Genomic DNA, 13,735 nt, shown 5'->3' on the forward strand with positions numbered 1-13,735 from the left:
TTTTCAATGAGACCCAAGAAGGCTCTGTATTTAGCTGAGATCATAAAAATATTCCTAACACGAATTGGCCTAAACAGAAGCTTCACGACTCCTTAGGAACATTATTCCCTAACACTGAAATGCAGCCGTAATCTGCCTGAATTCAAGGCCTTCTCCGTAGTCACACATACTTCAGTATGCAGATTCATATGAGGCTACGCTGATAACAGCATAGTCTTTAGCCAGGCTGTGGGTCCGGGGAGAGATAAGGAGACGGACTTTCTGCCATTTGTTGTTTTATTTGATTTGTGTACTACAAGTACTACTGGTTCGGAAATTAATATATTCCTTAATTAGATAAAAAGAATGAAAAAATATCTAAGCATCACACAAAGCACGGTAGGTTTTATGTTATCTATACAAACCATATCTAATATACACATATTAATGTTCTGTAAGTGCATTTAAGGGGTTATGTTGGAAAATGTATCTTTTTGCGGATTGCAAAGAAGTCCGAAAAGCAGTAAACTCCTGTGAGCCCAACACCCTGCTCTCCCACAGCAGCGAGCACCGCCAGATCTAGGTCATCCGTGTGCCGGTGCGTGGACATGGAACCAGGACACATCCATCTCCATCAGTTTCCCACACAGTGCTCCCTATGCCCACTCTAGGTCTTCTAGAAGAGTGATGCTTGGGAGAGGATTGCTGGCTCTGTACCAGCCACTATGGAGGAAGCTATGAAAAAATACAGATGACAAAACACTGCAGTTACATACTTTTTTAATTTTAAGGAATAAGATTCTAAGCCAAAACATTATTAATAAAATCACAAATCTATCTCAAATATTTTAAAATATCTTCTGTAACATTCCACTCAGAAGGTAGAAAACCACAAAGTTCTTCCTGAAGGAAGGTGCAAATGGAATGTAAGATTGCATTACTGTACTATACAGAATATAAACTGTGAAGACAGGGAAAGTCAATTATTCCCTATTCTCCCCCCAATCACTGTTGCTGAAGAACAGCTCACCCTAGGAGCTATCTTGTTGAGGTCTGTCACCATGATGTAAGAGTTAGTGTAACAAAGGTGATGCGGCCTGCACCCACCCTGTAGCTGAAAGGACAAGCACTCAGCATCACACATCAGAGAAATCATGCTCAATCTTTGCCCAAATCTTCCAACCGAATGATTTTTAAATAGTTAAAGGACAACCAAGGTCACATGGACACCAGAGCTGGAACTATAAACATACTCTGTTCAGACATTCAGTTTTACAGCAATAGCACCCAGGCAAGGATACAATCATATTTTTAAAAATTGAGACAAATAAACACAAAAGGGCATTTGTATAAGAAAGAGAATTTTGTTCATGGTACAAGAGAGGGAACAACTGGCTAAAGAAATAGGTTCTCAGACGGGCATCATCTAGAATTTGATTCTGAATATCAATCTTGGAGCCACACTTAGGCATATCCCAAAATACTTTAAATTAGCACTTGTCTCAAATAAGTCTTAAAAATCTACACCCTCCAAAAACAACCACAACAACAAAAAACACACAAAAACCCACTCACCCAAGTGAAATCATGTTTCCTACTTTAATAACCACTTTTTCCCTTTATTTTTTAACCACTTTACTCCAAGTTTGGTGAGTAGAATCACAGACAGTTTAGGGCAAATTTTACAGAGCTGTTAATTATTAAGCTCAACATGAACCCTGAATTGGATATAGAAATTTGTGAAGTGATGTATTCACAAAAGAGTTAAGGCAGAACGGAACTCCAGGAAGAGTCACTGAAGTATTAAAATAGCACTCGGGAAATGATTCATAGCAAAGCCTAATCTTCTGTTAGTTTCATGATGGGGTGAAACCATTCAGCCAATGGGAGAGATGAGCCTGCCCGGTTAGGCCACATAGGGTAAATTATCCTCTTATGGATCCATACAGGGAAAATAACTTCTGGTGCCATGGCTTGCATTTATCCCCAGCAAAATAGCCCAGCTTGCTGAACCCTACTGTGTGCCTGGGAAAGAAGTAAAAATATCTCCTCAAAAAGTAAAGGCTACAAGGAAGTTACCAGCTCCCTCTGGAAAGGTGTGGAAAAGGAGCACCACAAGTTGATTGATTATAACACTTTCCCATGGAGGAATGTATCAGTCATGTACACAGCATTGATAAACTGACCACCAGAAAAGGTCATGCAGAAATAGATTCAAAATACTATCCACCCAAAGTAGGTAAAAACTTTACACATTTAAAAGGGAAATATTCAAAATAGTTTCACTATGAAATGCCTGGATGACTTACTACTTATTTCGTATCAGCCATATTCAGTTGTTGTTTTGGTGATTCTCTATTTACATACAACCTAGAATATCTTTTTTTAATATCAATTTTAAACCATAAAACCTATACCTATGCAATCATGTGTAAGTTACCCTGCTTAGTATCACGGAATCAAGATACTAAAAGATTAATAAATTAATTCTCAAAAATTTAAAGTCACAGACTAACAAATAATAATATTTCCTCAAGTTTCCTGAGCTACACTAATAGTAACTTGTGTTAATGCAATCTGGATTTCCAGATACCAACACCAGGCAACAGTTGGCTGTCCAAAGCAGCAGGATTGGAAAGACACTCACAATAACGGCCATTGTATCGCAAGTGAAACTACTCTTAGAACTGCACCACAGTAACGGAACGCCTCAGCACTTAGTTCCAGTGCTAGGGATTCACAACTGTGGCCTGTGTGCGCCTCAGGCCGACTTACTGAGTTTACAGTCTATACTCGGCAAGAGAGCAGGCAACTCCAGCACCGATGAAACCATGTAATGGGGGACAGGGGATGACTTCATCGGCACTATTCCATTTTTATTTATCCAGACGGTGGCTTTCAGCCCTGCGTTGAGGCCTCCTTGTATGTCGGTTTCTAACGTGTCACCCACCATCACGCAGTCTCCAGGCTGGACTCCGAGGAGGTCACAGCAGTGGTAAAATATTGAAGGTGCCGGTTTCTCCTCTTTGTGCTCTCCACCTATAACGATGGCATCAAAGTAGGACTGACAGGCACAAGCCTCAATCTTCTCCCTCTGGGTCTGCCTGTCACCGTTTGTCAGTAAGAGCAGGCGGACCTCCTTTCGAAGTTCAGTAAGCATGGCCTTGACGTCTTCTGCTAGTGTCATGTGCTGTAAACGGGTAGACTTCCACAGGAAATAACATTCTTCAGCCAATTTCCTATTGTCCGTACCACCTTTTGTTTCCCGGATTGCTTCTTCCCAATGTGACGTCCTCAGGTCAGTAATGCATGTATTGTACGGATGAAAACACTCCTTGCTGAGTTTAACTTGAACTTTATCACAGATGATTTCAGCTTCTTCTTCATACTGGTATTTTGATTGTAAGAGCTTTATCACCTAAATAAAGGAGAATAGACCCATTAACACTTCGCACCTTGGGTAGCCACGCTCTGGAGGAGCTGTGCTCCTGCAGGTGGCTGAGGGAGTCTAGCTCCACTCTTCCGTCCTAGAGCTGGGCCACCCCCATGCCCTTTTTGGTGGGATTTGGTGGTATTCTGAGAGACACCAAAATCAAGATCTTCCATTCGCTCTAGATGACTAATTTATGTGTGTGTGTGGGTATTTTTTTTTAACCAATTTCTCTCCTAAGAAGATTCTTCATTCATACTCAGTAACCACTCTTCATTTATTTATTTTTTATTATTTATTTATTTGACAGGCAGAGTGGACAGTGAGAGAGAGAGACAGAGAGAAAGGTCTTCCTTTTTCCATTGGTTCACCTCCCCCAATGGCCGCTGCAGCCAGCGCACCATACTGATATGAAGCCAGGTGCTTCTCTTGGTCTCCCATGCGGCTGCAGGGCCCAAGCACTTGGGCCATCCTCCACTGCACTCCCAGGCCACAGCAGAGAGCTGGACAGGAAGAGGAGCGACCGGGACAGAATCCGGCACCCCGACTGGGACTAGAACCCGGTGTGCCGGCACTGCAGGTGGAGGATTAGCCTATTGAGCCGCAGCACTGGCCCCATTCTTCATTTATTTGGCATACTCAGTAACCACTCCATTTAGTAAAATTTGTGCTTACACTCAATATAACTGTAAATTTCTGACAATCATTACTTAGGTTCTTCTCAGAGAAACTAATGCTACTTCATCTTTTTTTTTTTTTAAAGATGTATTTGTTTATTTTGAAAGAGTAACAGAGAGGGACAGATGGAAATCTTCCATCCACTGGTCCACTCCCCAGACGGCCACAATGAAGCCAAGGGCTTCACCTTAGGTCTCCTACATGGGTGGCACATGAGCGCTGGTTGGAGTCCTGGCTGTTCCACTTCCAATCCAATTCCCTGTTGATACACCAGGGAAAGCAGCAGATTATGACCCAAATCCTTGGGCCGTGCACCCACACAGGAGACCCAGATGAAGCTCCTGGCTTTGGCCTAGCCCAGCACCAGCCACTATGGCCATCTGTGGGGTAAACCAGAGGATGGAAGATCTCCCTTTCTGTCTCTCCCTCTCTGTAACTGCCTTTCAACCTGATAATTTAAAAGAAACCTGAACTCTTGGTCTATGGTTATGGTTAAGAATTGGCCTAAAAAACTTTAATTGCAACACACTGAGGTTATCTTGCTAATAAACCTCTTCATCACTCCATCATCCACATTTCTAAAACTAATCACCTCTACTTCATCATAGCCTGACATTCATATAATCATTAACCCCGTTAACAAGGCAAATATGTACTTCAGCACAGGGCAGTGCCCAATGCCAAGGTCCAGAGTAAGAAGATGGAAGGTGCACCTCAGTAGACATTCAGACAGACTGAAAATGTCCACTGACTCGGGTACTTTGGAAGGGACGGGCTGACCAGGCAAATTTATTTCATTCTAGGAAGCAACACTGCAATGAGTTTAGGAATAAAGGAGGTAATGGTAAGGATTTCTTTTCCACAAAGAAAGGTATTATCTACAGCAGGAAGATCCCAGGAAGATGTTATTTTAAAATGCTTTTAGGGGCTGGCTTGTGGGATAGCGGTTAAGTCACAGCCTAGGGCACTGGCATCCCACATCAGCTCTGGTTTGAGACCCTGCTGCTCTACTTCTACTCCAGCTTTCTGCTAATGTGCCTGGGAGAGCAGCACAAGACGGCCCAAATACCTGAGCCCCTGCATCCACGCAGGGGACGCCACAAGAAGCTCCTGGCTCCTCCTGGCCCAGCCCCGGCCACTGTGGTTATTTGGGGAGTGAATCAGTCGAAGACCTCTATCTCTTGCTCTGTGAATTCCGCTTTTCAAATAAACAAATAAATCTTTTTAAAAAATAATTAATACAATGTTTTAGAAGTATGAGACGGGGCAGACATTTGGTGCAGCAGCTCTGGGACACCTGGTATCAGTGCCCGGGTTTGACTCCCAGTTCTGCTCCTGGTTAGTATCCTGCTCATGGGCATCCTGGCCGGCGATGGCTCAACTGGCAGAGGGAGACCTGGATGGGGTTCCCAGTTCCTGGCTTTGCTACGTTCCAGTCCCAGCTGTTCTGGGCACCTGAGGAGTGACCCAATTGATGGGAGCTCTCTCCCTCTCTCCACAACAAATACAATAATACAAATTTAAAGCACGGGGCAGAGTGAACATGCAGCAAGAGTGAAATGCAGGAAAGAACAGGATGAAAAGGCTGTAGATCAGGAAGAGAAAAAGACACTCAGGGTTGAAAGACTTTGTTTTGAAAAGTTTTTTTCACACGTGCTGATCTTTGACTCTCTTGGAAGCCAAAGGCAGAGGGAGAAAGCAGAGGGGGATCAGAGCTGGAGGAGCAGGAGGAAGGCCTGGGCACGAAGCGATGCCCGCACGCAGCAACGCCCCGCACCACGCGTCCAGAGCAACTCCTGCGGAGAAAGCGCCGAGGCAAAGCTCAGCCCGGTGCACCTCGGCCAGCGGTGTGCCTCGGGGGTCGAGCGTGCGGCCGCCCCCGCCGCCGCGTCCGCCCTGCCGCCGTGGCACTTACGGACATTCTTCCGGGCCCTGACCCCGCTCCGCGGAGCCTCCCGGAACGCGGCGTGCCCAAACCCCGACCCTCGCCCGCTCACCCCTGGGCCACGCTCTCCAGCTCCAGGACGGCAGCAGGGTCTCGAACGCGGAACGCGACCCGCGCCAACAGGCCGGGGTGCCGAGCGGACCCGAGTGCGCGCGGAGCCCGCCCGGAGGGGCCGGGGACGTTACCTCCAACATGCCTAGCCTGCTCGCGCCGGCGGTGTCGATGAGCGTGTTGTCCAGGTCGAAGAAAACGGCCTGCACGCGACTCAGCCCCATACCGCCGGCCGCCACAGAACACCAAAGCGCCAACTCGCCGCGGCCACAGCAGCCGCCCGCGCATGCGTGAAGCGGCGGCCCGGTCTGGGCGATGTGGGCCGACCCCTGAGGTCACCTGACTGTCGTGCGCCGCTCGAGAGTCCCCGCGGGCGCGCCGGAGTCTCACCGGGAATCCCGCGAGATGTCTCACACCCGAACGTCTGGGAACCGGTAGGTGTCGCGAGACTCCCGGGTCTGGGTAGGGAAGCGCGCGAGGCGGGCATCTGTCCCGCAGTGGCTGGTGGCGGAAGTGGTTTATTCTTCCCGTTTAGCCGCTTCCCGCAGCTGGCTATAGTCCCTCTTTCCCCTCCCGGCGTGAGTAGGGTTTGGAATGCGGATCTTGAAACTAATGTGCTGCTTTAGTGGGTAACTTTACTGAGATTTAGCTACCTGGTTATCATCGGTGACAGGAAATGATGTATCACAGGCCAGTTTGGGCTTGTCACCTGATTTTGTGGAGCTATGAGCTACAGTACATTATTGAATGGCTGATTAAAAAAAGCATTTTGTGACATACAAAAATTATATGAAATTCAAATGTTGGTCTCCAGTTTTATTGTGTCCAATGTGGCCTAAAACTGTGTGTGTGGTAGTGGCTTCTGTCCCAAAGTGGCCTCCCAGCTCCATGGGAACTGAGTCCTAGCTGGGTGTGTGAATAAATTGTAGCCAAGCAACTTAGCCAATGAAACGCGACAGGAAAGTCGGACTGCAGCCTATCAGTGGTTTCTATAGGTTACTTCCCTGTCCATGGCCGAGAACAGCTTGCACACGAGGTGTGATGGTGCATTCTGAACCAGCTTTTGTCTGGAATGCTGCCTGATCCTAGAACCTTTTCCTTGCCCAAACAAATTAGCCCAAATTAACTCAGCTCAGGTTTTTCTTTAACAACTGGAACACAACATAGTCATTTATGTCTGTGCTGTCTTGCTGCTTTTACAGTACAGTGGGAGGCTTGAGTGGTTACAAGTGAGTGTGACCACAAAAGATTACAGTATTTGTTATCTAGACCTTTACAGAAAATATTTGCCAACCCTTGAGGCATATGATTAACAATAGGGCTTTTTTTTAAAAAAAGATTTATTTATTGTTTGAAAGGCAGAGAGAGAGAGAGAGAGAGAGAGAGAGAGAGAAAGCGAGAGAGAGAGAGGTCTTCCATCTGCTGGTTCACTCCCTACATGGTGGCAACATCTGGAGCTGTGCCCATCTGAAGCCAAGAGCTAGGAAATTCTTCCAGGTCTCCCACGCAGGTGCAGGGGCCCAAGGAGTTGGGCCATCTTCTACTGCTTTCTCAGGACACAGCAGAGAGCTTGATCAGAAGTGGAGCAGCTGGGACTTGAACTGGTGCCCATATGGGATGCTGGCACTGCATGTGGCAGCTTTACCCACTGTGCCACAGTGTCAGCCTCTGGGCTTTTTTTAAAAAGTTATTTATTTATTTACTTAAAAGAGTTTTATATTATAAGAGGTTTATGTTATATTATTTATTTAAAAGAGTTGGAAGGAGAGCAAGTGCAAACTTCTGCTGGTTCACTCTCCAAATGGCTGCAACAGCTGGAGTTGGGCCAGGTCAAAGCCAGGAGCCAGGAACTCCATCCAGGTCTCCCATGTGGATAGCAGGGGCCCAAGTACATGGTACATCGCATGTACCAAGTATATGGTACACTGCTTTCCCAGGCATATTAGCAGAGAGCTGGGTTGGAAGTGGAGCAGCTGGGACCAGAACCAGTGCTCATATGGGATGGTGGTGTTGCCGATGGTGGCCTATCCCACTACACCACAATGTCGTCCCCTCAGCTGGCTTCTTTCTCTGTTAGTAGAGCTTTCTTCTGTAATGGCAGACTACCTTGTATTTCTGTCATGCAGCAGAATCATGATTGACATATTGCTACTTTGGTGCTATGGTTTGGGTGGTGCCCAGGACTCCACTGTGACACATGATCCTCAGGGTGGTGCTGAACCTTTGGAAGGTGGAGCCTGTTGGGAGGGCCTTAGGATAAGGTGGTTCTCATGCGACTCCTCTGGAGCTCTTGCAGTAGGGTGTTTATGAAAGCATGAAGTCTGGCTCCAACTTAACTCTGTTTGCTCCTGGTTGGAGATGTAATTTCCCACACTCATTTCATTGCCATCTGTGATTTGCCATGAGATGATACAGCCATTTGGTGGCTGTTGAGCCTGCTCTATGCTGTTTGGACTTTGAACCTGCAAAACTGTGAGCTAAATAAATCTCAGGCCACCAATTATGGCCATTTGGATTAGCAATCAGGCAAATTGGGGAGGCATTATTTGGAGTTGCTTATTTTTAGTTACCTGGAATGTCAGAAAAAATTTAGCATAAATCTGCTTATAGGCATGAAGCTTATAGATTGGAGCAGTGTCTTTTTTTCTGATGTGTACATAGAATGTATTGATTTAGGCACAAATCTTAGCTTAAATGAGGTACAGACGAATATATCAGCAATCCTATTAGTGGGTTGAGTTATTTGACATGTTTCCCTTTGTGACAATACGTCTAATGGCATTTCATGACCCGTCCGCTCTTCTACTTAAAGGGCTATCACAGCCAGATGGGGTACATCCTAGCAGCCTTAATGTTTCCTAAATGTAAGTGTTTTAAGGTTTCCGATGCTACTGGTAGTTTTTGTGGACTAATGAGTTTTCCTGTGACCAGATTCCTCATTATAGATGGAACTATAGTAGTTAAACTAGTTACTAAGTAGTTAAACTAGTTGTCTTGACAGTTACTAGTAGTTACAGGAGATCTTTACATTTTTGGGAAGTAAAGTCTAAGTGAAAGATGTGTAGTTGATCCAAGAACAAATAAAATGGAGACTAAACGGTAGCACTTGCTTCTCTGAACTCTGCACTCTGCAGAACTGCACCATTGCTTCAGGATGCTGATAGCAACACTGAGCCTATCCTTGCCTACCTTAGGGAAAGTCTCTCCCTGCCCTTCCTACCTTCCTGTTTGTGTAAGTTCAGTACAATTCCATGACCTTCAGAATTTTTCCCTCGAGTTTAACATTGTCTGAGACATTACTAGGTGGATAGGGATGAGCTGGAAATAACCAGAAGAGTATTTCAGGTTCCCATATCTGCCCAGTAACTATCAGTCAGTCACTAATTCACCTGCTTTGTATTCTTAAATGAACTTCCTCTATTACTTCTTTTTTTTTTAAGATTTTATTTATTTGAAAGTCAAAGTTACACAGAGAGAGGAGAGAGAGAGAGAGAGAGAGAGAGAGAGAGAGAGAGAGGTCTTCCATCTGCTGGTTCACTCCCCAATTGGCTGCAACGACCGGAGCTGAGTCGATCTGAAGCCAGGAGCCAGGAGCTTCCTCTGGGTCTCCCATGCAGGTACAGGGGCCTAAGTACTTGGGCCATCTTCTACTGCTTTCCTAGGCCATATCAGAGAGCCGGATCGGAAGTGGAGCAGCTAGTCTTGAACCGGCGCCCATATGGGATGCCGGTGCTTCAGCCCAAGGCATTAACCCACTGAGCCACAGCGCTGGCCCCCCTCTATTACTTTCTGTGGCCAGCGTTTTCTGCTGTTCACTGGATTCCCACTCTTACTTTGCGAGCTCTTTTCAGCAATTCTTCACTTCACTCTTGCATTTTCAGCATTTTCCCATCTGTTGAATCTGCTCTAATCAGCCTTTTACTCACATCATTCCACTAAAACGACATCTGTCAAGCCACCAGGGACCTCCTCTGTGCAATCCAACAGCTGTTCTCTGGCTTCATCTCACTGTTTTAAAGCAGTGATCAGTCCAACTTGTCATTCTTTTCTCCTAGATGTACTTTCTTTACTTGGCTTTTGGAATATCACCCTTTCTTAATTTTCTTCCTTGCTCACTGGCTGATATTCATGGTCTCTGCTGGTTCCTCCTCCCTCTGATTTTCTGATTTTGGGGTGTCCCAGGTCTGCCTCACTATGCTTACTCCCTTGGGAATCTCATTCACTTTTTGAGGCTTTAAATATCATACATGAGGGTACTTCAGAAAGTTCATGGAAATAGAATTAAAAACAAGCTTAATTTGATATAAAGTTTTGAAAAGCCATATTTATGGGCTTTTGCACCTAAATTAAATTTATTTTTAATTCCATTTTTATCAACTTTTTTTTTTTTTTTGACAGGCTGAGTGGACAGTGAGAGAGAGAGATAGAGAGAAAGGTCTTCCTTTGCTGTTGGTTCACCCTCCAATGGCTGCCGCGACTGGCGCGCTGCGGCCGGTGCACTGCGCTGAGCCAATGGCAGGAGCCAGGTACTCATCCTGGTTTCCCATGGGGTGCAGGGCCCAAGGACTTGGGCCATCCTCCACTGCACTCCCTGGCCACAGCAGAGAGCTGGCCTGGAAGAGGGGCAACCAGGACAGAATCCGGTGCCCCGACCGGGACTAGAACCCGGTGTGCCGGCGCCGCAAGGCAGAGGATTAGCCTAGTGAGCCGCGGTGCCGGCCCATTTTTATCAACTTTTTGAAGTATATCGTATATACAAGGGTGTGTGTGTGTGTGTATACTGATACTCAAAGTGACATCATCTCTTAATTCCTAACAGCTTGGCCAGAGGATAGGAAAATAAATACAACTAATGAATATCTGAAATGTGGTTAATCACAGTCATATTTTAAGAAAGACAAATTCAGGGTATAATAATATACCATTTTCACATGTGGTGTAAGCAAACATTAAATGTTTGAGAGCCAGACAAGGTGACTATGTAGGAAAATAAGCACTTGCATTCTGGCTCAAGAAGTATAAATTGTTGCAATTTCCTTTGAAAAGAATTCATGTCCATCTTTTGGCCAATCGTTCCCATTGCTAGGAATTTACCCTTGGACATTTTTTAAAAAAATTTTTATTTTATTTTATTTTATTTGAGAGTTAGAGTTACAGACAGTGAGAGGGAGAGACAGAGAAAAAGGTCTTCCTTCCATTGGTTCATTCTCCAAATGGCTGCAACAGCTGGAGCTGCACCAATCCGAAGCCAGGAGCCAGGCGCTTCTTCCCGGTCTCCTGTGTAGGTGCAGGGGCCCAAGGACTTGGGCCATCTTCCGCTGCTTTCCCAGACCATAGCAGAGAGCTGGACTGGAAGTGGAGCAGCCTGGGCTAGAACTGGCGCCCATATGGGATGCTGGCACCACAGGTGGAGTATTAACCTATTGTGCCACAGCGCCGGCCCCATGGACAGTTTTTTTTTTTTTTGAAGATCTGTACAAGATATAGATACTGGAGTGTTCTCAGAGGCAATGGAACTGCAAACACCCTAAACACAATACTTGGGGACCTTGGGACTGGGACTGCTGTGGTTTGGATGTGGTTTGCACATTGAATGTGGTTCATTCGTTGTGTGCTAGAAGTTTGGTTACCAGTATGACCCGGGTGAGATAGTGGGACCTGTAAGCAGTGGGGCATAGTGGTAGGTGCTTAAGTCACGGGGACTCCATCCTCATAAGTGGACTAATGCTGTCTTGTGTGAGTAGTTCCTGTCTCATGGATCTGGATCTCCTCTCAGTTGCTATAGGCAATCCTGGTACCTCCCCTGAATCCCTCTTCTGCGTGCACTGCTCACCTCTTCTGCATGTGATTCTGCCATCGTGATGCCATCTCTCATCAGAGATGACCAGATCCTGGCACCTTGCTTTGGAATCTCTAAAACTGTGAAGCTAAATTGGGGTGGATATTTGCTGCAGGGGTAAGAAGTCTGCATCCTGTTTTGGAGTGCCTGAGTTTGACTCTTTGTTTCACTTAAGCTTCCTGCTATTGCTCACGCCACCCCCCACCCCCCCAAGCAACAGGTGACAGCTCAAGTACTTGAGTTCCTGCCATCCACATGGAAGCCCTGGATTGAGTTCTAGGCTCCTGACTTTGGTCTGGTCCAGCCCTGGCTATTGCCGGTATATAGGAAGTAAAACAGTGGATGGAAGATACAATTTACTTAAATTTTAAAAGTAAATAATTTTTCAGAAAACATCTTTTATTTATGAAGTTCCCAGCCTCTGGCATTTGCTTAATTTTTTTTTTAAGATTTATTTATTTGAAAGGTGGAGTTACAGAGAGGCAGAGGCAGAGGCAGAGAGAGAGGGAGAGAGATCTTCCATCTGCTGGTTCATTCCCCAAATGGCAGCAACAGCCAGTGCTGAGCTGATCTGAAGTCAGAGCCTGGGGCTTCTTCTGGGTTTCCCATGTGGGTGTAGGGGCCCCAGGACTTGGGCCATCTTCCACTGCCAGGCCATAGCAGAGAGCTGGATCAGAAGTGGAGCAGCTGGATCTCAAAACAGCACCTATTTGGGATGCTAGCATTGTAGAAGGTGGCTTTACCTGCCCTCCCACAGTGCTGGCCTGTGGTATTCGGTTATAACAATAGAAAACAGATGAAGACAGGGACTGTCCATTGAAACTGGCCTGGATGGAACACCATGTAGACTTGAAAATGTAAATAATGGGGTTTCCTCTGAAAGTTGGGATTCACAGGATTCACAATGATTTATTGAAATTGCTAACCAAAGATTTCCTGGGGGTAATTTCTCCAGAAATAGGATGAAAATGCCTTGCTTTCTTCTTCTCATTTTAGTCTTCTCCTTGTTATGCATGGGTGAGTGAGGGAGAACAAAATACAGAGGCTGGTTTTCTTAGTCACTAGTCTGGCCATGGGCAGTCTTGAGGCACAGCTTCAGTGTGCTCTCCTCCAAGAAGTATCCATTCCATAATCCTACTCTGCCATCTCCAGCATTACCAGTCTACATATATCACCCTCCGATTCCGATGACAGGTTTTTGAGAGCACGAATCTTAGAGATCTGTGACAAATACAGAATAAGTTTCCAGATAGGTTTTGAAGTCAGAGGTGAAAATTAGAAGATACTAAGTGGTTCACAAAGAGGCCAGAACACATCTAGGTTAATAGCAGTCCCCCAACAGTGTTACCCAAGGATTAAGACACGCTGATAATCATCTCTCAAGCTTACGTGCCCACAGAGTTTTAGTATGTGTGCATAATCTCTGTACCCTGGGGGCTGCCGCTGTAGCCTAGTAGGCTAAGCCTCTGCCTGCGGGTGCCAGCATCCTACATGGGTGTCCTGGCTGTTCCTCTTCTGGTCCTGCTCTCTGCTATGGCTTGTGAAAGCAGTGGAGGAAGGCCCAAGTGCTTAGGCCCCTTCCCCCATAATGAAGACCTGGAAGAAAGTCCTGGCTCCTGGCTTCAAATCAACCCAGTTCCGGCCATTGCAACCATCTGGGGAGTGAACCGGTAGATGGAAAACTTATCTCGCTGTCTCTCCTTCTCTCTGTCTATAACTTTTTTGTTTTTAAAGATTTATTTATTTTACTTGAAAATCATAGTTATACAATGAGAGAAGGAGAGGTAGAGAGGGAGGAAGGGAGGAAGGGAGG

General features: G+C 45.9%; 1 protein-coding gene and 1 long non-coding RNA gene across 4 annotated transcripts in view; one reads left to right on the top strand and one right to left on the bottom strand.

Moving 5' to 3' along the window:
* Positions 1 to 742: 742 nt before the first annotated feature.
* Positions 743 to 6,463, bottom strand: NANP (N-acetylneuraminic acid phosphatase). Its single transcript, XM_002721544.6, has 2 exons — positions 6,218 to 6,463; positions 743 to 3,397 (listed from the first exon to the last, which is right to left on the bottom strand). Exons 1-2 carry the CDS (start codon positions 6,305 to 6,307, stop codon positions 2,741 to 2,743), a joined length of 747 nt encoding a protein of 248 aa, XP_002721590.1. The 5' UTR covers positions 6,308 to 6,463; the 3' UTR covers positions 743 to 2,740.
* The window catches only part of LOC138844342 (uncharacterized), an 81,417-nt gene continuing 74,074 nt past the window's right edge, over positions 6,393 to 13,735 (top strand). For all 3 annotated transcript variants that reach the window (XR_011380036.2, XR_016216080.1, XR_016216079.1), the window contains exon 1: positions 6,393 to 6,517. This is a non-coding gene — a long non-coding RNA (uncharacterized LOC138844342). The remainder of the gene's footprint in view (positions 6,518 to 13,735) is intronic.

The sequence above is a fragment of the Oryctolagus cuniculus genome, chromosome 11, assembly GCF_051225735.1.
Source record: "Oryctolagus cuniculus isolate XC-2025 breed Fujian yellow rabbit chromosome 11, ASM5122573v1, whole genome shotgun sequence".
NCBI classification, from domain to species: domain Eukaryota; kingdom Metazoa; phylum Chordata; class Mammalia; order Lagomorpha; family Leporidae; genus Oryctolagus; species Oryctolagus cuniculus.